The sequence below is a fragment of the Peromyscus eremicus genome, chromosome 1, assembly GCF_949786415.1.
Source record: "Peromyscus eremicus chromosome 1, PerEre_H2_v1, whole genome shotgun sequence".
NCBI classification, from domain to species: Eukaryota; Metazoa; Chordata; class Mammalia; order Rodentia; family Cricetidae; genus Peromyscus; species Peromyscus eremicus.
Window position 1 is genome coordinate 23,015,816 of NC_081416.1, and position 25,264 is coordinate 23,041,079.

Sequence of the window (25,264 nt, forward strand, 5' to 3'; positions counted from 1 at the left end):
GGCCATTTGAGTGATAGTATGGAACCTTAACACAGTAGAAAAACTTCATTTATATATGAAACATATATGAAGGTAATCTAAATAATAGCCAAATAATGGGGAGAAAGACCCAATTGAACATCCCTTGTCAACAAACAGAACTTCCAGTACCAGGGTTAGGTTATATCTAATTGAGTTGTTGGTCAAAGGAGTTCCATGGAAATCTCTAAATAACCCAGGCTATTGCCAAAACAAGGTTGCTCTCCACACACTGATAGCAAAGCCCCATTGCTGAAGCAACACCTATACAACACTGTGAACATGGAGAAGTCAAGCTGATGCCTACATAGAACCTTCACCCTTATGTTCCAGCATCTTTGGCACAGGAATGTACTATGTATACTGTCAAAAGAGAAACATAAACCCCAACCCAACAACAAAGCCTTTCATCAAAAATGGTTTCTTGCCTGCAAGATATGCTAGGAGAATGGTGGCATAAAACTTGTGGGAGTAACCAACCAAGAACTGATTTAACTTAAGGCCCAGTCCATGATATAAAATTCATTCCTGAAACTGCTTGGGGGCCAATAATGGGAGACTAGATAGCCCAGGGACCTATTTTAAAATCAAATATTCTGTTTTGAAACAAAACATTAAAAACAGAACAAAAAAACAAAAACATAGCAATAAAATGACTCCTAACAACATTCTGCTATACTTGTAGATCAGTGTCTTGCTCAGCCATCCTTAGAGAAGCTTCATCTTTCAGCAGATAGCAACAAATACAAAGACCCTCAACCAGACATTATGCAGAGAGTAAGAGACCTTGGAATACATAACACTAACTGGAATGTCTCCATCATATCCCTCCCCTCAGGGATCAGGAAAACCTGTGGAATAGGAGGCTGAGTGTGGAAATGAGAGGGGATGGAGGATATTAAGAAAACAAGGACCTGGATGCAGAGATCCATGGCTAGGCCCCAGGTGGAGCTCTGGGAGTCCAATTAGCAATAAAGAGGAGGGTTTATATGAATGAGAATTGTTGAGACCAAGGTTGGATAAAGCACAGGGACAAATAGCCAAACGAATGGAAACACATGAACTATGAACCAATGGCTGAGGGGTCCCCAACTAGATCAGGCCCTCTGAATGGGTGAGACAGTTGATTGGCTTGATCTGATTGGGAGGCATCCAGGCAGTAGGACCGGGTCTTGTGCTCATTGCATGAGTTGGCTGTTTGAAATCTGGGGCCTATGCAGGATTGCTTGGCTGGGCCTGGGAGGAGGGGACTGGACCTGCCTGGACTGAGTCTACCAGGTTGATCTCAGTCCTTGGGGGAGGCTTTGCCCTGGAGGAGGTGGGAATGGGGGGTGGGCTGGGGGGAAGGTGAAGGGGGCAGGAAGGGGAGAACAAAGGAATCTGTGGCTGATATGTAGAACTGAATTGTATTGCAAAAGAAAAAAAGAAAAAAAAGAAAAGAAGGCCCTATAAAATCAAAATAATCAAGGGACATATGAACTCACAGAGACTGAGGCAGCATGCATAGGGCCTGCAGAGGTCTACACTAGGTCTTTGCATATATATTATGGCTTCCAGTTTAGTGTTTTTATGAGATTCTTTGATGTGCAAATGAATGTTTCTCTGTTTCCTGTGCCTTCTCTTGTGTTCTTTTCCTTTGTTTGTTTTGTCCAATTCTGATGTGTTATTTTTGTTGTGTCATATTGTATTTATTGCATGGTATTATATTATATGTTACTTTTAGAAGCATGCTTGTTTTCTAATGAGAGGCAGAAAATGATATCTGGAGTGAGAGGAGGTGAGGAGGAACAGGAAGGAGTAAAGGGAGGGGAAACCATAATCATGACATATTACGTGAAAAAAATCCATTTTCAATAAAAGAGAAAAGAGAGCAGATTAGATTGTAATACTTTCTTATACCAATATTCACTGTTAGATTAATTGTAATTACATAAATGTTGTTCTTTATCATGAAAATTATGGTTATTTTCCATTATTAGCAGTCCCCTTGATAAATGGATACATTTTCATTTGTTTGTTTTTTAATGTAATTATTTATTGATTCTTTGGGAATCAATTTCATATAATGCACCTCAAACCCACTCATTTCCCAGTCCCTCCATATCCACTCATACTCCCAAAGGAAAACTTAAAAAGAAATAATAAAAATAAGAAATAAAAATAAAAAATACAAATAAGAATATTAATTAAAAAAAAAACTGATCCTCTGACTTTCCCGACTCTCCATCCCCTCTTCATTTTTCTTAGTGGCATGAGAAGGTGCTGTATATCAGGTAGTATATCCTTTTGTCCAAACAGCTTTACTTGCAAATGTCCATTGTGTATTGCATTGTTGGTCAGGTTCAAGGCCTCTGGCTTCTGTCTGGTACAACATCTGTTGCTTCAAATCATGGGGATGCTGTGGCTACGGTTCCACAAGACCACTCTTGTCACACACTCCAGCAGGTCATAGATGGGGTAGATGTTGGGGAGGGCCACCTCAAAGCCCTGGATGTGTACCTGGGTGGTAGCTAAGTTGGTCACTCTGGTCTGCTGGGTCCACTCCCCTCAGGGGAGGGGCAGAGCCAGCTCTCCCACTTCCTTGGTGAGGGATGGTCCTACTGCAACAGGGGTTTGTATTGACCATAGGTGGTGACCCAGAATGCAGGCATCTGGTGGCCTTTGGTGGCAACATAAGCCATTTTCACTTGTTTGTAATTTCCATTTCTTGACTTAGATTTAGGAAATTTAGGTGAATATTTTTCAGTGCTGGGAATATATACTCAACTAAAAGGAGCATTAGACTATAAATTGTTTCTCTTTCATCTTTCATTTTTTGTTAAACACCTACAGCACCTGCATGGTAAATGTTGAATTGGGAGCTTCCCAGACCTGGTACCCTGCAATCTCTCTGATACTCTTACCCTCACACAAGAGCAGTTCAGAATCCAGGAGTCCATGACTAACTGTGACTTTACTCACAAACATTCTCACAAATTTCATGAAGAAATGGAAAATTGGACAAAAATTATAGCAAACCTGGAGCTTTCATTTTATAAAATAATAAGAAACCAGCTGATCTTGATAATTCTGGTGTAGGCTCAATGAGAATAGTTTATATGAGACTTGGGGATCTCCCTGAAGGGTTTTATGCTTCTATTCAGTCCTGAAACTCCATGTGTGTGTCTTGGGTGAATGTTTTGAATCCATTCTTATTAATATGTGAAAAACATTTTCTATTAATGTGGTGAAATATGGAGTGCTGATTTATTCCTTTTGTATGGAGGATAGACCTCGCTGCTCACATTGATGGAACAAGGCACTGAAAGGGCTCTGAGAACCAGAATTCTGGGACTCAAATGTTGCTGACCTCCCCTATTATCCCTATGCATTGCTCATTCCCTGTCAATCACCAATGTCTAGAGTAAAGGGCTTATTAGACTCAGTTTCCTTAAGAATTTTATTTTCCTGGAAAGGAGGGTCAACTGCTGAATGGGAATAGGAAGGCCAGCATCTGGTACACAACTTTATTCTCTACTTAAACTTCTATTGATTTGGAATAGGAGTCTTTGCTGGTCTGTAGATGTAGCTCCACAGCTTGTTTGTCTTACTACATGCATGTTCATCTAACATTTATGTTTCAACATCGTCTTTCCTGATCTATATTTTTCTCATTCCTCATACTATTGGTTCAGTAAATTGGTGAAGCCTTCTTTGCTGTTTATTGTTATCTCTTCCTAGCCTAGAAATAAAAATTTTGATTCACATTTGTGTTTTTATCATGTAGTATATATTGGGCACAGGAGGGAAGGTGTGTTTCATACATGCTGGACCACTGGATCTGTTTTAGAGTACAGTGTAAAAGAAAAAACTATTGGTACAGTTGAAAAAAATCATTGTTTAACAGAAGTTTAAAAAAAATGGACTTCTGAAGTGAAAAAATTCCTTAATCTACATTTTCTGCATTAATGGAAAAATGTTTCTAGAGAATCTAAATATTTTGAACACTTCTCAGAATGCACATTTCTCAGCCAGATTCAGTACATTCTAGACTTTCTGCTTATGCTTCTGTGAGGTGAATTTTCTTTTCTCCACCCAAAGTTAGATTCATCAGATTGAGGAAAGGAAACTAAAAGATTTTAGGTGATCTGAAGACATATCTTTTAAGAATAAAAGAACATGTATTCACAAGACAATATATCCAGGCTACGTATGTCATAGTTTACCTTCCAGATCACTCACACACTGACCAGAATTTCATTGTTTTTCCTGTAGTCTGTTTCTCTTATTCATGCTGTTCTTTAGAGCCAGTGAGTGGCACAGAAGGTGAAGAACTGAGACTTCTCTAAGAATACCACACAGGACACGAGCAGAGTCTTTCCAGCATCTTATAGGCCTGCTATGGGTCATCACCTGAGTCCTCACCTGTGACATGTGGGTGCTTCAGAAGGAGCAGAATAGCATATCTCAGTGTTGTGCTTGTTGTCTCTGTCCCAGCTGCAAACAGATCACTCACAGTGGCTGCCAGATGCTCAAGTGTAAATTCCGATTGTTGACTGTGGATTTCCTAAAAGTAATTTGGTGCAATAATTATAGATTATTTATCAGCACATGTGATTACAATGGCTTTACAGTTTTGCACAGTTTATACAGTTCATATATTTGTTACTGAAAGTGTGAAATTTAAAGTAAAACTCCATAGTTCATCTTCCAAATGGTTGTTCTAACTCTATAGAAATTTATTGAGTTGCATAGATTTGGGGTCTAGTTAATTTGACATGATGTTTTATTTACTTGCAATTATTTTATAATGAGACTGCTACAAAATGTTTGTTTTATATTGTTGCCAACAAAAATCCTGGAACATAGAGTAGAGGAGAAACTAACATATAATTTCAAAGACTATGCCACAGATTTTTATAATTTTTGCTTTGACCCTAATTCCTCACTAGCCTAACTTTTGCACTGATATGATTATCTGCACATAAGTGTATACAGTTTTGTACTTTTGTGCCTTAAAAAACATAAATGAAACATTTTATTTATTATCTATTTTCTCCCATAAAAATATATGAAGAAGAATTTTGGTATGTCTAATCTTCAGATATGCAGATTCATATATAAAAATGAAGGCCATATGGTGAAGAACAGTGGAGGACATTTGACTCTATCTCTGGAAATTCTCTATTAAACTAAGATGGGTCTGTAATGAGATCCTTTGTCCTTGAGTTAAATAAACCCATTACTTCTTAGCATATTAATAACTAGATTTCTTTCTTCTTACTTTTAAAAAGTACCATATCCTTGCAGTTTACCCCACATTTCTTTTTTTTTTTTTTTTTTTTTTTTTTTGGTTTTTCGAGACAGGGTTTCTCTGTGTAGCTTTGCGCCTTTTCCTGGAACTCACTTGGTAGCCCAGGCTGGCCTCGAACTCACAGAGATCCACCTGGCTCTGCCTCCTGAGTGCTAGGATTAAAGGCATGCGCCACCACCACCCGGCATACCCCACATTTCTTATCCATCTATCTATCCATTGATGATTCTAGATTGATTATCTCAGTGACTGAGAAATACAGTAGGAAACAAACACAAATGTGCAGGTGCCTTTTCCATATGCTGATATACTTTGGATATAAGCTCAGAAGTAACGTACATGGGTCCCATTAGAGAGAGAGAGAGAGAGAGAGAGAGAGAGAGAGAGAGAGAGAGAGTCCAGGAGACCCCTGACATTGTTTTCTACAATTGCTGTAATAATCGACACTCCTATCAAAGTAATATTTAGTGTCCTTCTCATTACATTATCCACCAGCAGTTTTGTTTTCTTTGAAAAAGTTCCACTGTTACTACTGTAGTATAAAATCTCATTGTGGTATTATGTGTCCTTCCAGATGGAAAATGGCATCCATGATTGTGTTAGTTATTTGAATTTATTCTTTGCAGGGCAATATCTAAAACTATGGGGGAGCTTAAAATGAATAACAAAAAGATATGAAAATGGTACAGTGTAAAATACTTTAAGGACTACAAACTATGACCAAGTGGTAATTACCCCCAAATTCTATAGTTACTTTTAAAAAATCAGTCACCATAATATAACACATTATTAGAACAAAAGAAACCAGCACTCGGGAGGCAGAGCCAGGCGGATCTCTGTGAGTTCGAAGCCAGCCTGGGCTACCAAGTGAGTCCCAGGAAAGGCGCAAAGCTACACAGAGAAACCCTGTCTCGAAAAAAAAAAAAAAAAAAAAAAAAAAAAAAAAAAAAACAACAACAACAAAAAAAAAGAAACAAGGGCACATAGTCACTACAATTGACACAGGAAACAGTTGACAATTGTGGATACAAACTTTCATGGTATAAATACTTAAAGAGTATGGGTAGAAGAAAAGGTATGTGCCAAAAAGAACATCTAAGAACATTACAATTATAAGGTATACTGTGTTACAAAAACCCCAAAAATTTATTTTAAATTTAGTATGGAAATAAAATCTAAGAGCATGTACTTTTGAACTATTTCAAAAAACATTAGAAATCTTAGTCTAAAAAATTAAACAAGTAAATGAAATAAGGGAATCCAAATTAGAAAGGATAAAATACAATGATATTTATGAAGTGTAATAAAATATGCAGAAAATCATGTGTAATCCAGAGTTGGATAAAATCAATCAAAGCTAATAAATGATTATTGTACAATTTCAGGACAGCAAATTAAGTCCAGTTATGACTCTTTACAGCAGAAAGTAATAATGTGAAATGAAATCAGGGCAATAATCACATATACAGTAGCTGCAAAAGGGTGAAAGACCTAAGAATGCATAATCAAAGACATGAAGGATGCACACACTTAAACCACTGCTAGTGACAAGAAATAAAAAGTATCCAAAGAGATGGAAAACAACTGTGGGGCTAAGAATCAGAAGACAAAAGATTGGTAAAATGGTAATAATATTCCTCAGAATAATCTAATGAATCACTTTCATATGCACATAAATTCTAATAGGAAAACAAATTTTCAAATTCAAGTGATACTGCAAGAAGTGTGAGTTCCAAAACTTCAAAAAAGAAATTAATCTAAACAGATGAGGAAGGACATTCTGTATTCATGAAATAACTATCCATCACGAGGATGTTAATTCTAAAAATATCCACCACGAGGATGTTAATTCTAAACATTTATGCATCAAGCACATGGGCACCCAGTCTCATAAGACAAACATTATTAAATATAAAATCATAGACTGACCCAACTTACTGACTAGCAGGTGGCTTAAACACACCACTTTTGTCAATAGATAAGTCATGCAGACAAAAACTAGAGAAAAATATGGAGCTAAATGACATCATCAAAAAAATGGACCTAAAAGATATCACAGAACCTTCCATCCAAGCAGTAAAGAATATAATTTCTTTGCAGAAGTCCATGGAACTTTCTCCACAATTGACCACATAATAATGCACAATGCAAATCATGATGAATATCAGAAAATTAAAATTATATCCTGCATATTATCTGAACACAAAAAGATAAAGATAGACATTAATAACAATCAAAATGAGAGAAAGGACACAAACTCATAGAAGTTCAACAGTACACTAATAAATGGAAATGAGATTAAGAGAGACAAAAAGAAGGAAATTGAAACATTCCTAAACTTGCATGAAAATGAAAACATATGAGTCTATGGGACACAAGGAAAAAACTCCTATGAAGACTATTTATAGCACTAAGATCTACATAAAAATTGGAGACTTTGCACAATAATAATTTAATAATGCATGTGAAGGCCTAGGAAAAAGAAGAAAAAAACGACACCCAAAATATTAGACAGAAAGAGATAACAGAAGTCAAGACTGAAAGTAATGAAATAGAAACAAACAAACAAACAAAAGCCAAGAGTAGAAACTTTGTTAACAAGATTGGCAAACTTTTAGCCAAAATAACCAAAGAAAAGAGAAAAGACCCAAATTAATAAAATCATAGATGAAAAGTGTGAGCATGAGTTGGTAAAGTAAAAGAGGAAATATGAGGAGAGAGAAGTTACACTAAAGGACCTTTGAAAAACTTATGGAAAACTACTAATATAACAGCTTCAAAAATACATACGCATATACATCAAATACATACCCTAGGACCAGACATCTTTTTGAGCTATTGGCCAATCGAGTCACATATATCCCTAAGTATCACAGGTTATTGCCAATATTCTTGATTACTCTCTAGAACTTGATGGTAAACCCCTAGTTTGATGACACTATATGTTTGAGTCACAGACCATGAAGAAATCAAGCTGCTACTCATCTAGACGCCTCATCCCTATTGGCTAGCATTTGTGGTGCTGGAATGTGACATGTGTGCCACTGGGGAGAAAAGTTCTCTCAGTCTCACACAGATATGAACCAGCAAGTTACCACAGTGCGTGGCCTGGTAAGTCATGCCACTAGTGCAATAGTTACACCAATGTCATGGGAGCAAACAGCTAATTTCTGATTGGATCTAAGGCCCACTTCATTAGATTAGGACTCATATCTACCACTGTTAAAGGGGCTAAGGAATGGCAATAAAATCTACTAGTCTAATGGACTAATGGGCATAGTGTTAAAGTGATTCCTACTATATTCATAGACCAGAACTGTCTTACTTTTCATCAGAGAAGCTTCTCCTTACAGGAATGGAGATTAATAGAGAGACAATCAACTGTTCAATGTGCAGAGAATAAAGCATTGTGACATGCTCACTCCTAAATCATAACACACCTCCCTAGAAGGTTTAAGTATCTTTGTGGAAGAATGGGCAGAAATGTTGTAAGAGCCATCAGTGATCAATAACATCAAGGAAGCAGTGTTTTCTGAACACAGAAGGACAGATGAACATAAGTGACTATAACAGCCTACACAAATAGTGGGTGGACTTCACCAGATAAAAACCTAGCACAAAGTAGGGAAAGGAAATATGAAATCCCACCTCTAGCTGATTAGCCCCTGAGAAGGGGAGAGTCAATTTCCTTCAGTGATGTGACCCCTGGTAGGTTGATCACATGTCAGGCCTGAGGCTAGGCGAGCAACAGAAACTGGACTCAATGAGGAAAAAAGTGAAAAAAGAAATCACAAAGTTTGGTAGAAAATATGAGAGGATGGAGAGGAGGTTAATGAAAGTTGGGGGTTATGTTCAAATTGTATCATAGGAAATTCCCAAAGAATTAATAAAATATTGCAAAAAATAAAACAAATGCATCAAACATAAAACAATGTTGAAAAATCCTTATTGCAGAGCTACAGTAATGAAAGTAGTAAGGTGTTGACACACAAATCAACATCAAAACCAGTAGAACTGTGATAGCCAGGAGTTAACCTAAACATCTATGGCCAAGACTTTTACAACTGAGTTCCAAGCCTGCTCCATCTAAAGGAAGAGACTTCAGCAAGTGATGACAGCAGGATAACTACATGAAAAGAAGGATGCTGGAAGAGTAAACTAAGGATAAGCCTTGTTCCCTATGGTTTGAACTCATAGATTTCAGAAAAAAGGTCGAAAAATGCAGATAAATCAGACTTTATCCATTAAAAATGCCAAAGTGTTCAGGACATAATTAAGAATGTGAAAAGTACAACCTACAGAATGGAAATATGTTTTCATGCCATTTATATGGAGAGGTTAGTGTCTGGACACATACACAATTCCATAACTCTACACAGCAAACAATCCAATAGGCAGAATACTGGAATAAAAATTCTCTGAAGACACAGAAAGCCTAATCAGCACCTAAAATGATGTCCACTATCACTACTTGTTAAAAAAATAGCCAGACCCTGGAAACAACCTAGATACCCCTCAACGGATGAATGGATAAAGAAAATGTGGCACATATACACAATGGAGTACTACTCAGTAATAAAAAAAAAAAATATCATGAAATTTGCAGGCAAATTGGTAGAACTAGAAAATATCATCCTGAGTGAGGTAAACCAGACTCAGAAGGACAAACATGGTATGTACTCACTCATAAGCGGATACTATATATAAAGCAAAGGATAACCAGACTACAACACAGAGCTCCAGTGAAGCTAGCTAACAAGAAAGACACCAAGAGGGATGCATGGATCGTCCAGTTAAGGAGAAATAGATGAGATCTACATGAGCAAACTGGGCATGGGGTGTGGGTAATGGAGAGCAAGGGATTGGGCATGAGAACATAAGTGAATGAGAGGTTTGAGCTGGAACAGGGACAGAGTGGGAGAGCAAGGAAAGAGATACCATGATAAATGAAGGCATCATGGGAATAGGGAGAAACAGGGTCCTGGGGAAGTTCCCAGGAATCCAAAAGGATAACCCAACCTTAGACTACTAGCAACAGTTGAGAGGGTGCCTGAACCAGCCTACTCCGGTAGTCAGATTAAGGAATAACCTAACTGTCATTATAGAGCCTCCAACCAGTAACTGATGGAATCAGATGCAGAGATCCATGGCCAAGCCCCAGGCCGAGCTCCAGGATAACAATCAACGAGAGAGAGGATGGATCCTATGAGCAATGGACATTGAGATCTTGGTGGGAAAACGTACAGAGACAGCCAGCCAAACTAGTGGAAACTCATGAACTATGGATTAATAGCTGTGGAGCCCCCAGGGGACTGGTCTATGCCCTCTGGAGAGTCCAGACAGTTGTTTAGCTTGAACTGGTTAGGGGGCCCCCAGGCAGTGGGATCAGGATCCATCCCTGGTACATGAGTAGCTTTTTGGAGCCCAGTGCTATGAGGGGCTTGGTCCTGCCTCAACTGAGTGTACCAGTCTCTGCTGACTCCCTATGGGAGACCTTGCCTTGGAGGAGGTGGGAATGGGGGGTGGGTTGTTGGCAAAGGCTAGGTGGGGAGAGGGAAGAGGGAGGAGAGGGGGATCTGTGGTTGGTGTGCAAAATGAACAGAAAATTTCTTAATAATAAAAACAACAAAAAAGAAAATACCCATCAAATCTTCCCTGAGGTACAACTTCACACTCACTGGGTTGCTGTAAATAATAAAGTTTCAAAATTACACCTTTTGGCAGCTATTTGGAAAATAAGGGATCACACAGATATGAAATAGTGGATTAATGAGAAATTTGTTTAGCAGTTGTTCAAAAAAGAAAAACAGAAATGAAGATTTCATTTGACTCACAAACCCCAGTCCTAGGGATATAGACAAGGGAAGTAAAAATAAGCTATGAACAAACATGTCCAATATGGCTTAGAAGAGCCACAGGTAGAAATAACACAAATATCCTTCTGTAATAAGTGCACTGTGCTATTAATACATGGAAACGAAGTTTGCTTCAAAGAAATGAGAAAGTACTGGAACAAGATGAACTTAGATCAATATCCAAGATTTTATGCAACTGCAAGGCAGAAATTTAAAGCCACATATACTGAGTCAGTTTAGAAGACCCATTCATCATAGGCAATCTATACATGCAGAAATCACACAACTACTACAGATGGTGTGGAGGGAAAAGAATGGTCAGTAGAGGACGTGGTGTGTTTTTTCATTGTAATGGAATGCTTTCCAACTAGAAGGAGGTGGTAGTTGCAGTGTTTTGTGATCACATGAAGTACCACCATAATGTAAGTGAAGCACGGTTACAGCCCTGAGATATCACTTTACATTCAGTGGTCTTTGTGAACTAGATCTTACGAATTTAAAAGGTTCAAAGTACACAAAATAATCTGTCAAAAGAAAGCAGCAACATTAGGGGACTCAGATACCAGGATATTAAGTATTGTTACACAGTTGCAGTAATGAAGAACTCAGGGTAGTAGACTGCTAGCAAAGGACAATATAGGATCAGTGGAGTAGAATCCATGCCCACAACCAAACCCAAACATCTACAGCAGCTGGTTTTTACTGAGTCCCAAGGAAATTCAATGAAAAATTGTCTTTTGAATAAACTACACAATACCAATGCAAATCATGCTGATAGGATACCCAATAGATACCAATCCTTAACCCCTTTTGGTGAAAATTCACTTTAACTTGTACTCAAAGCCTCATTCTTCTATACACCTAATCTTTCCCACCACATACCTCTCCATACACTACTCAGTGTTTCTGAAATTAACTCCTATATCTATCATTTTAAAATAAACACTATGGCCAGATCAATTTTAATCCACTTGACATGCAAGAAATCTAGCTATACTATGTGCATTTATGATGCCAATTTTCACACTGCCGTGATAGTTGGTTATTTTATACCTGATTAGAATTTATTTCCATCTTACCTTCCCTTTGTATTGTTTTCCTCCTCAGCAATACTTTTTAAAGAAGAGAGGGAATGTGCTCCAGTTAACAACTTTCCTTTATGTAATCAGTATTCATATGGCACATCCCAGCACATAATAAATTGTTTTTAAAATGCTGCTGACTTAAATCATCTCTGACAAACATTTCAGTGTTCAATAAACCACAAATAGTTGAAGCAGTGAAATAAATTAACATTAACATTTTACCTGCTCTTGTTTAATCAGGTAATAATCAATAAAATCTCGAGGGTTTGCAACATTCAGTGATTCCTGGTGTTCATTTATTTTCTCCAAAATGTAACTTCTGTTACAACCAACATTTTTCAAAAATTTTTGATGACTTCCTGGACAATAGTCAATTAGTGAAGGGAAATTATTGCAGACCTACAAAATCAGACCAAGAATTTTTTGTTAGGATGTATTGTTTTACTTTTGATCATGTGTGTGGTGTGTGTATACATGCATAACTGTGTGTGCCATTTTTGTGTGGGTGCCTTGGATGTCAAAGCTATCAGATCCCCTGAAGCTAGTGGTTTTGAGACACCTTACATGGATGCTGAAATTTGGATTCAGGTCCTTTGAAAGAAGAATGCATACTCTTTAACCACTGATCCATCTCTCCAGCCCTGGCCAAAGAACCTTTTAAATGAACAGATATGAGGAAATACACATTTCTATAATATGTATCAAGACCAATTTTGGTTTATAGATTCAGGCATGAATGAAAAATGGTGTCTAACATAAGGAACAGGTGTTTATTTCATGAATGTAACAATTCTAGGTGATAGTAGAGAGATTTGGGGGAGAAATTCCTGCCCCAAAATCAAGAATTATAATCAAGTTCCCACATTCATGAATCCTTTTTAGTATAAAGCATAATTATGAAAATTCACTGAAGGCTTATACCATTTATTCCCAAAAATGAAATATATGATGTAAATTACTGTCATTTACAGTTTTTATATGATGGCAGAAGTGAAGAGAGTTGGGCAAATTATTTATAGCATAAAAGTAACACACACATACATATTTAACTCCTGTATACCAGCCTATGACATGAAATGAGTATTCAGAAGTGGGTGAGCCTCCAAGAGGCTTTGAAAGCAAATGTGTACCATAGCCCTTAGGTGTTTCTCTATTATCACAGTCATTCTTTCTTAACTTTATTTTATTTATTCTTTGTGTCCCTCATACCATGCATCTTGATTTCACACACCTCCTCATCCCCACACATCCACCCTCTGCCCTTACATCCCCCCCCCAATAAAATAAGATAAAATTTAACAGAAAAAAAAGAAAAATTCCTCATGGAAGCTGTAGTGTAACACAGTGAGTCATGTAGTACCCCCTATTATCCACACATCTTTACTTGCAAGTGTTCACTGCAAATAATCATTGGTCTGGCTAAAGGCCTCTGTATTTTGTTACACTATAAATACTGATATCTCAATGAGAGTCTTCTTGGATATCCTGTTGCTGCCCTGTGCTGTAAAGATCTTGCAGCCCTGGGTCTGCAGGACTAGCCCCTCCACATGCTTCAGCAGATCACAGATGGGGTGGATGTTGGGTTGGGCCAACTCATAACCCTTTTTCTGAGCCTGAGAAGATGCAATATTTGCCAGGCCTTCAGTTCTCCATCATCCTCAGGACCAAGGTGAGCTCTCTGGCATAGCCCAAGTTAGTTCACCCCTTATATCAATGAGCTGCTTTCATGCCCTCAGAGTTGGCTCTCCCACACTTACACCATCAGGGCCTGCTCTATCTACTGTGTTACCCAGTCAAGGTGCAGTGGCCACTCTCGCATGCTACAGCTGGTGAAGGGCAGGTACAGCTCTCTCACCTGCCACAGTCTGTGAGGGGGAGGAGAGAATTTCTCCCCAACCCATACTACCATAAGGCAGATGAGAGGAGGGCCCAAAACTCTTGCTCACATTCTCTGGGCTGGTTCACACTCAGCACATCCTTCCCTACCTCAATAGGTTCATGCAGGTCAGCTCTGCTGTACTGCTCAGGCAAGGTGCAGGGCTCACTTTCTCAGGGGCTGAAGCTGGTAAGGGTTAGGGTCAGCTCCCTCACCCATCACAGATGGCAAGGGGAGGTCATTTTTCCCTTTCCCTCTCCACCACATGACAGATGATGGAGGTGTGGCCAGCTATCCCATTCTCACACCCTCAGGGCCAGCTCACTCATGCCTCTGCCAACAGGGTCAGCTCTACTGTGCTACCCAGGCTAGGAGTACGGCCTGCTTAACTGAGTGCTGCAGATGATAAGGGTGAGGGTCAGTGCCCTCATCTGCCTCAGGCTGCAAGGAGTAAAGGGGGCATCTCTATCCCAACCACACCACAACTTGACTATCTCCCACACTCACAACTTAGGGGCTGACTCACCTACACCACTGCCAACAGTGTTGGCTCTACTCTGCTGCCCAAGCAAAGTGCAAAGTCTGCTCTCCTGAGTTCTGCAGCTGATGGGGTCAAGGGCAGCTCTCCCACTCTTATAATATCAGGGCCAGCTCTCCCACCTGCACTTGGGGAATATCTTTCCCCTGCGCATGCTACCATATATCAGATGAGGGGCAGGGTCAGATGGCCAATGTCACATTCTTGGTGCTGGCTCACCTTACCCATGTCAAAAAGATCAACTCCACTGTGCTGGCCATAGGAGGTAGAGGTCCTGATCTCCCTAGTGATGTAGAAAGTAGAGGGGGCAGGGCCAACTGTACACTGATCCCTTTTCTTTTGGGGATCAGTGGTATCACAGCCATGGGCATCAACACAGACTATGACTGCAATAAGGACATGAACCCAGACATGGACTTTTGGAAGCATCAAAAGCCCAGACATCACCTTGGCCCTGGGTAGCAATCAAGTCACCCACCTCAGCCCACTGCTCCCTGCTTTCATCTCTTCAGATGTGCCTCTGTCCACATGACATGAACCATTCCATCTCTCTCTTTCCCATATCACACTATACATATCACACTCACCATAGTAGTGCCCAACTGCCTGAAACCTTGTTGCACTGGGCAGTCCAGATCACAGCCATTTTTTATGGATAGTTCAGGAGATGCCAGTTCAGCCTAGGAATAACTCTGAGAAGATGGGTGGGCCACACAGCATTAAACCACTCATCTTCTTATTTCTAGCTTTCATCTTCTCAACTAGGATTCCAGCTGACACATCAAATCACTGAAACTACTCAGTGTTTCCTGGCAGATTTCATTGCCATTAATGTTCTTATTCTTTTAAGAAAATATTTTTATAAATGAAAATATTCCTGCCTGGTAATATGATGAGGTTATGTTTAATAATAGAAAAGATGATGATAATTATGCATAGAAGAATATCCTGTGAACAACTGACCACATTTCTAGATGTAAGTGCAATAATACTTTATACAAACAGTTCTGTGGACAATAGTTGGAAAATCAATGGATAGGGAACTAACAGGCTTGAGCTAACCTGGCATTTGCCTTTCAGTTTTGCTGTTTGTATAGCAAATGGCTTAGACCTGCCTTCCAGATTTTCCTTTCATAATATATTATTCAGAACCATGGTATCATCTCATCATACTTCTTGGTCTATATTGAATTTCAACTATGAGAATGAAAGATTATATGTATGTTCTAAAAAGGAAAAGATCTTGCTTCACCTGCAACCAGGGGGAGCTCAGAATCCTGATATTCTCATTCATTCTTTCCATCAAGTTAAGAAAATCCTGATCTTTATAATCAAAGCGATTCTGGAAAATAATGGAGCAGATGACATTGCATGGAGCACAGCTCAGGATGAATGTGGGATCACAGGGTGTGCCTGAAGAATTAGAAACAATTAGAAAAATACTATTAAAATATACAAAGAAGACATTTTGCTTCTGTTAATAGGTAAAGAATCCTTAGAAGTTTTAAATCATATCTTATCTACAATTTTACTAACAGCTAACCATTTGCTATATATAGAATCAACATATTACTTTAATCTTAAAAATGAGTTGGCCACAACCTCACTACTTAAATAAGAACAGATCAAATCTGTTACACAAATTTTTACACTTTTATCTGATACTTGAAAGAAAACAAAAGGTTTATAAACCTAAAATTTCCAGTATTCAGAAGAGAATTGTTCCTTACTGGAATGCCTAATTGTCATACAACACTGGGATTTAAATAGAGGAGTGTACACCTGGAAGATCTGCAGTCACAATGAGTAACCAAGGAAACGAGTATTGATCCAAGGAAAGAGGAAATGGCAACACTGCAGAAGAGTTCTGGTGTGAGAAGAAAAAATGGGGAGAATTCCTCCTCCTCACAGGACAATAATGTATAATCTTAAGAGCAGCCACTCCTATGTGGATTTGTTTACATTACTAAATAAAAGGAAAGATTTTATTGTACAGTTAAATTCCAAGAGGGGGAAACATGAGTGTTGTAATAGAGACTTCTCTTTTCTCATTTGATCATTTAAAACAATGCATTTTGCTCCATAGGAAGTAAATGCAGTATTTGAAAAGTAGACACAAATTATAACAAAGTCAGTGCTAGACAGATAGCTCTGCCGTCAAAGAACTTGCTGCTGTTCTAGAGGACCAAAGTTAAGTTCTGAGCATCCTCCTGGTAGCTCATAACAGTCTGTAATTCCCAGTTCCAGGGGAGTCTGACACAATTTTCTCACTTCTGTGGCAACTGGCACACAAGTGGTGCACACATGGATGTGCAGGCAAACATTTTTTTAATTAAGAATTTTTATTTTTTTTTTCAATCAAGGATCCCCCTCCTCCCTCCTCCAGCTTTTCCATTCTCCCCCTCCCAAGCCACCCTATTCCCTCCTACAAGAATGTACCTCCCTAGGGTTGGAGAGATGGCTCAGCCGTTAAAGGCTAGGCTCACAACCAAAAATATAAGAATGTACCTCCCATGGGTAGGTACATTTACTAGAGGCAAGTCCAAGTCCCTACCCCTGCCTCAATGCTTTGTGAGGTGTCCCATCATAAGTGGTGGGCTCCAAAAAGCCTGTTCATGCACCAAGGATTGATTCTGATCCTACTGCCAGGGGGCCCCTTAAGCAGATCAAGCTACATAACTGTCTCTCTATAGGGAGGGCCAGCCAACATTTTAAAAAATATTTCTTATTTAATTTTCTTTTTCATTTTTACATACCAACCACAGTTCCCTCTGCCTCACCTTCTCCTGCCCCATCCCTCATCTCCCCCTCACACCACCGCTCATTCACTCATCATAGGGGGTAAGGCCTCCCTTGGGGAGTCATCACATGCTGGCATACCAAGTTGGGTCAAGACCAAGCCCCTCCCAACCTGCATCAAGGCTGAGCAAGGTATCCCACCATAGGCAACGTGCTCCAAAAAGCCAGTTCATGTACTGGGGATAAGTCCTGATCCAACTGCCAGAGGCCACATTTATGCACATAAAATAAAAATAAGTGATCTTTTTTAAGTATAACAAAGAAGGCTGGGGGAGTATGCAATAGAAAAAAGGGAATGGGGTGGCCAGAAAGGTGATAGTAAGTGAGCATGTTCAAAGTACATGGTACACTGCTATGAAATGTCTTTATGAAGCCCCAGACTATATGGAGTATGATTGGCAATAATGTTTATTTTTTAAAAGAAGTAAACTATGATTATGTTCTATCAAACTCTACACAGCATATTAGCGCAAAAGTGTGGTTTTCAGTTTTGTAAACATTTTCCAGTCGCTATTATCAAATTACTATGCTGATATAATGCTTAAAATTTGTGTATCACACATGTGTATGATATTACAGGTCAAAAACTCATAAGGAAATTTCTTTCTCTAGATTTTATTATTTATGTGCATGTGTTCAAGGGAGTGTGTGTGTGTGTGTGTGTGTGTGTGTGTGTGTGTGTGTTATATACGTGGGGTGGCTAAGAGAGCATGTCAGATCTCATGGTGCTGCCTGACACAGGCAGTGGTTGCTGTTAGGATTTGGCCACTCCTCCAGCTGCATGACCGTACATGCGCAGTTCAGAAGCTAAGCAAGGGGTCTTCGTCTTATGTCATCAGTACACTGAGTGATTGCACAAATGCGCACAGCACAGTCATGCAATCAGGGCATGCATGGTGTAGCTCTGTAAGCCCACCTGCACGGGAATCCTTAAAATGCCAGACACAGACTCCTCTCTTCTCTGTTCTCTCCTCCCTCCACTCTCTCTTTCTCTTTGCACTCTGCATATGCTTCTTCCCCAGGTGTGGTTCTTTTGTTCCCCCTCCCCCTCGCCCTTTCTCCTAATAAAGCTCTGATACTGGGTCATGTTGTGGCTTATGCCTCATGACCTTTCCGCATGTTAACCAGTGCTGCTTAACATTTTTTTTAAAACAATAGTGACACACACCTTTCCAGCACTCAAGAGTCAGAGACAGATGGAACTCTGTAAGTTTGAGGCCAGATTAGCCTATAGAGTGAGTTCCAGGACAGTCAGAACTACACAGAGAGATCATGTGTGTTGTAATGTCTCCCACTTTATCTGCAGTTTTAACTATTTGGTGCATCTCTCTCAGTTAAATTTGAACTTTTAAAAAATCTGGTTAATCGTTTCATACAATCAGCTCTTCATAGCTTCTCTGCATTTTTGTTTGTTTTTGCATCGTTAATTTATTTCATTATTGATTTTTATTATTTCCTCCTGTTACTTATTCGTTATTGTTTTGATTTGAGAAAAGTACAGCCCTGGCTATCCAGGAATTTATTATGTAGACCAGTCTGACCTCAAACTCACAGTTATCTACCTGTGTCTAACTCCTGAGTGCTAGGATTCAAAGCATGCACCACCATACCCAGCCTTCTTCCTATCTAACTTCTTATGGTATTATTTATTCATTATGTTTGAAGATTTAAGGTGTGTCATTAAGTTATTAATTTTAGATTTCTAAAATTTTTGATACAGGCTAGCTCTCATAGTGCTGGAAGGTACTATGTGGGCTACAAGAAGAGAAAAGTAATGATCAATATCACTCAGACATAAACTCTGCAAGTAACAACAGCAACTTGCCTGGCAAGACATATCAACTGGTGCCAGAGTGAGCATAAACACCATGGAAGTTACAAACAACATTATTTTTGGTTTAATCCTGTTTCATGAGATAAATCCCATACTTGGCACCATTTCAGGTCAAGGTGCTGTGCCTAGACATATCATCAACTTTAAGGGAGAATCTACTATCACTCTGCTAAATTGGCATACTATTAATCAACTTCAAATAAATTACAGTAATATCTATGGATTAATGCATCTCTCAACCCATATCAGCCAAGCTCCTATTTGCAGTAGATGATGATTAACACAGAAACCCATAGCTACTCAAGGCACAGAGCAAAAAAGACTATGGAATGCTCAGCCATAAATAGGATATCTGTATCTCACTGCTGTTTCCTAAGGCTGAAGGATCATTACAGAAGAAGGGACAGAAAAAGGCAGAGGTGGTGGGTGACTAAAAGGAAACAGTGTCTCCTGAACACATCAAGACATAAGCACTAGTCAATTTAAAACAGTTGTGACAACATTCACAAGACCCATGTAAGTTTAAACAAGACCAATTCACAGTATGGAGAGAAGTGGGTACAAAATCACCAACAGTCAAGAAGCTGCTGACAGTACTTAGCTCTCAAAAGAAGGTGAGTCAGTGTTAAGTTCTACCCCTAATATAGGTGTTATTGGCAATCATTAGTTTCTGGAAAAGGAAGGGTCAAGTTTTTCTTAGAATATAGACACTGATAAATCAACCATGAGTTGGTAGAAAGTCACACATACAAGAATATTTGAACAGCACAAATTGGCCTTTGTGGAAAAAATTATATAAAAAAAACAGTCAGGAAGAAAAGGTGGGTAGATCTGGGAAGAATTAGAGGAGGGAAGAAGAATGTGCTCAATAATGAGACAACTTTGTGGGGCTAGTGAGGTGATGGGCCTTATAAAAGTATCTACTATAGGGTTTGCTTGACCAGCATAATTCTTTACTACATTCTAAGTCATATCCTTGTATGCATAGGTAAGTATAGGTACCTCCCCTTATTAAAGAGATCTCTTTCTACAGCAAAGGGAGTCCATCCTAGAGCCACAGTTGGATATAAAGCAGACAATAGATTGTGGGGATCTCAGTCACAACAGATACAAGTACATCACAACTCTTACATCTGTGACTCAGGAAACATCACAGAAGAGGAGGCAGAAAGATTGTAAGAACCAGAATATCAAGAAGTCTACTACTAAACTTTCTGTCCTAGAAATGATTGCAAAACAAGAAAGGGAAAATGGCAAAATCAATAGATGTGATAATGTGGAAAGAAAAATTTTCACAGAGTCCTTCCCCAAAGCAGGGAACTCCATACAACTAATGACTCCTGGGGTAAGGATAATTATCCTCTCCAAAGCTTAAGCTTTCTTATTGGTTGTCCAAGTGCAGAGTGGTCATCCCTGAAATCATATGTATTATATCCAACAACAAAGAGTACCTAAGAGTTTTTACATGTATGTGCACATGTATATACATAGATACAATAATAAAGAAAAAAAGACTATCAACTTGAGATTGTGAAAGGCATGAGAAGGGAAAAGAGAGGGCATTTGGGAAGGGATAGAAGGAGAAAGAGGGGGAATTATGTAATTCTATTTCAATTTAAACAAGTACTAAATTCTGAAAGCACTAACAAAAATTTTCTAAAATGTTCATATATTTCAAGCACAAAGGAGGTTTGGTGGATATTAAAATAAAGAGACAACACAAAGTAGGGTAGAGAAAAGTGGAAGTGTATCTCAGAGGAGTTGGTAGCTGATCACAATCAAAATACATTGTGTAAGAGTCACAAAGTAATAAAAATTTTAAACAAATAGCAATACAATTTTGATAACATGCTATAGTAGACACAATAATCGATGAAAATTCTATTACACTCAGTTAAGAAATGAAAACCACTAGTGTGGCTGCTCATCTCTGTACGTCTTCCCATCATGATCTCAATGTCCCCCGCCCTCAGAATCCCTTCTCTCTCTCATCCATTGAATTCCCAGAGCCCAGCTGGGTATCTGGCTGTGGATCTCTGCATCTGCCTCCATCAGTCACCAGACAAAGGCTCTATGATGACAGTTGAGTATTCACAAGACTAATGGCTGTGGAGCCCCCATGGGACAGGACTAGGCCCTCTGGATACAGAAGACGGTTGTTTGGCTTGAACTGTTTGGGGGACACCCAGGCAGGGGGATCAGGATCTGTCCCCAGTGCATGGGCAGGCTTTTGGGAGCCCAGTGCCTGTGGTGTGACACCTTGCTCAGCCTTGGTGCAGTGGGGGAAGGGCTTGGACCTGCCTAGGCTCAGCATGCCAACCTCTGCTGACTCCCCATGGGAGACCTTGATTTGGGGAATGTGGGGATGTGGGGTGGTTTGGGAGGGAGGGCTGGGGGGTAGGAGGAGGGAGGAAGTGGGAACTGTTTGTAGTATGTAGAGTGAGTAGAAAATTTCTAAACAAAGAAAAATGAAAAAGAAAAAAAAAAGAAATGAAAACTGTAAATCACATCATTGTTACCCAGGTTTATAAATATTGACCTACAAGAAACCCTGCACTGCTCAATTAATTTGGTTAAACCTCTGTAAACCAAGAAAATGAAAACAAATATCCTCTGATTGGGCATTGTCACCATTATCAATAGTACTTATTCTGTGATCCACAGAAATGATCCACAAAGAAAAATTACACTTGTGCTAATGGGAAATGCATAGTCAAGCAGCTCAGGAGAAAATTAACATGAAACCTATATTCACTGTCTCTGTTTAAAAACAAAGAAAAATTTAGCATAGAATATGATCAACATGACATACACACATACCTAGACTAAGATACAAATGCATAAACCTACACTTACCATTGGTTTTCCTCAGTTCCTCCACAAGACACTGTGCTTCCTCTTGAACACGGTCCTCAATGGTCCTTTTACCCATGCCCAAATTCCGCAGAGTCATGAGTGAGAAGCGCCTTATCTCTTTCCACCTGCTTCCATTGCTAAAAACAAGGCCTAAACGAAATGGTAAAACACTAGAAATAGATTCTAGGAATAGATGAGAGATCTGATCGGTGGAAACAACAGAGAGGTCCAAAGTGTACCTAAGGAAGAAATCCACATCTTTTATCTTCACTTCCACTGTAAACACTGTGCAGCACTCACATGAATGTGTACACTTACTTACCAAGGCCTTTATTAATTCTTTCAGCCATTGGGAAGCTTCCTCTTCCAGCAAACTCCTCCCCGTGATCAATCAGAGCTTCCCTCACTGCTTCATACCCATGCAACACCACAGTGGGCTTCCTGCCCAAGTACAAGGTGAACACAGGACCATAGACTTTTGAAAGCTGGAAATAGGAAAGAAAAGTGTAAATATAAACAAAAAAGTCACTTTAATCTCCATGGAGTCAACCTCATTCACACTGGTATTATCAGTGTTTTATCGGTATTTTAATTTTTTTTATTCAGGCGAAACTGAGCCTCAAATGATTCTGAAGCCTATTTTTATCACACTATGGAGAGTATCAGTTATTGATCGCTTACAGTGAACCCTGTAATGGCTCAGAGCTCACGTAGTTGTTATATAAGTATTACAACAAATTTTCACGTTAAAACATTCAGCAGGAAGCTGGCAACCAGAACTCCATGTAGGCCACCCACCTGCATACTGACTGCCCTCACTCCCTCAGTGTCTATCCACCCTACCACAATCACCCCTCCTATTCTATCTACCATGTCCCACTCCCCCAACTCAGGCAGAATCGCCCTGTTTGAACAGAGGCCACTCCACTGTGACCTACAGAAGTCCAGCCTACAGGTGTGGAGACCCTCTCCTCAAACACAGGCCACTCCAGCCAGAAGACCAGAGAAGAAACAGAAACCAAGGAACAAAACACCCATACTAGGAAACACATACTTCTTTATTTACAGATTTAATGCTGTACATCAAACTTCTAATGCCATATTTACAGGTTTAGAAAAACAATAGAAGAATGCATATGGGACCACAAAGAACCAAGAATAGTCAAGGCACTCCTAAAGAGTAAAAATACTGTTGGAGGTATATCAATACCTGACCTCAAATTATATTATATAGCCATAGTAATATATACTGTCTGTTACTCACAAAAAAAAATACACAAGTAGACCAATGGAATAGATGAAATGATGCAGAAATACAGCAACAAAGCTAGGCCCACTTAGTTTTGAAATGTAAACTTGTATGTCATCACAAATGATTCTGTTGAACATTCCAGATTTGGCAACTGCTACTACAAACACAGAGAGTGGGCACCACAGAAGTTGCACCACAGGCATGCAATATTTCCTGGAAAAACAGGTCCTTCTCTGGCAGCATTCTTTGCCCAAGACTTAGGTTTTGCAAAAATTAAAACTGGATATAAATATCACCACATATGCTGAAAGCTTGGCTTCTTTCTTTCATTTCTTGTGTTATTCTATCTACTGGTATTTAGGTAAATTAGGGATCAGTTAGTTCTTTAGAGTCCAGCATCAAATAGATAACCTCAGTAAAAATGTAAGTCTAAAGTTCTACCTGAGTTATTGAATAAAATATTACTCACTATTGACCTTCAACCAAAAATAATGGAAAAGGCTGCTTTTTGTTTTATTTTTAAGATAGTAAATATTCAAAAATTGTGCAATTTTGTGGGAATTTTTTTCTTTCTTCATAAAATACAGTGAAATAAATATCTTTTCATCTGAATCCACATTCGTTACTGAATTCCTGACAAGATACACCTGTAAAACTTTTGAGGTACACAATACTTTGCAAGAGCTTTGACTATGATTATTTATAGCAATATTCCTCTTATACTAGATTTTCATTTAAAACAGCTTTCAATTTATGTTCATTATCAATAACATGGTGGTACATAATATATTTGTAGTCATTGGTACAACGTAGCAGAAGAATTGTCAGTTTGAGGTCAACCTATGCTACATAATCAGACTTTGTTAAAAATATATTTGTGCTCTTATTGGAAGAGCACAAAGAATACTTACATTGGTCAAGGACTTGCTAATGTTCTTTGCATCTATCTGGAGGAAATTGCCAATAATTGGGAGAGGGGTGGGACCAGGAGGAAGCTTGCTTCTCTCAGAGCTCTGTCTCCAGAGTGAGAAAAGCAGCAGACAGGAGACAGTGAGCACCAGGACCAGGACTGGCTCCATGGAGACACTTCTCACTGACACAGCTGTGATCAGCCAGCAGGGAGCCTTTATAACACTACCCACTGAATCAACATGTTCCTCACTGAAACGTCATTGACTGATCAATCAGATAACCATTAATCTCTCTCTCTCTCTCTCTCTCTCTCTCTCTCTCTCTCTCTCTCTCTCTCTCTCTCTCTCAAGTACACTTTGTGCTTTTGATAGAGAAAAATAAGATTTTCTTTACCTTTGTCCTTCTTTACAGGGTACACATCTAAATTTCTGGTTTAATGGTATTGATTGGTGTCTAAATAGTGCTAATAAAAATAAACAAACATATTTATAATGTACAACTTTCTTGAGAAGCAATAGATTAATATTGAGATGGAAAAAAACTCCTCAACCTTTACATTCTCAGGTTAGTGACCAGTGACCAGGTGGGAATTTATGACTTATGGATAGTTTGTATATTCTATGAAATATATTTTTAACAAAGTCTTATTATGTAACATAGGTTGACCTCAAACTGACAATTCTTCTGCTACGTTGTACCAATGACTACAAATATATTTATGTACCACCATGGTCTTGCATATCTAAAATATTTCTTTGCAATATTAAACATTGGGACATATTTTGATCAACAGTAGAGGCCCTACAGCTCCTTATTTTACTCTTTGACAATTTATAAAACTAAGATGACCAAAAAAATAAAAACTATCACTCACACATTTGGAATCAGAAAATATACATTAATCTTTTAGCTGAAGAAAGTTGTTTTTCAGTGTTGTATAGTTCAA

At 38.9% G+C, this 25,264-nt stretch overlaps 1 protein-coding gene across 4 annotated transcripts in view; it reads right to left on the minus strand.

Annotated features, from left to right (window-relative positions):
* Window positions 1-24,485, minus strand: part of LOC131896292 (cytochrome P450 2C25-like) — a 41,405-nt gene extending 16,920 nt beyond the window's left edge. Inside the window, exons 1-6 of one of the 4 annotated variants that reach the window (XM_059246871.1) lie at window positions 24,318-24,485; window positions 22,477-22,639; window positions 22,155-22,304; window positions 15,918-16,078; window positions 12,474-12,650; window positions 4,423-4,564 (exon numbers count right to left, since the gene is read on the minus strand). In XM_059246871.1, coding sequence (XP_059102854.1) covers window positions 4,423-4,564; window positions 12,474-12,650; window positions 15,918-16,078; window positions 22,155-22,304; window positions 22,477-22,639; window positions 24,318-24,485 — 961 coding nt within the window. Of the gene's footprint in view, window positions 1-4,422; window positions 4,565-12,473; window positions 12,651-15,917; window positions 16,079-22,150; window positions 22,305-22,476; window positions 22,640-24,317 lie in introns of all 4 variants that reach the window. The other 3 variants (XM_059246879.1, XM_059246888.1, XM_059246896.1) reach the window with 3 other exon arrangements.
* Window positions 24,486-25,264: the final 779 nt, after the last annotated feature.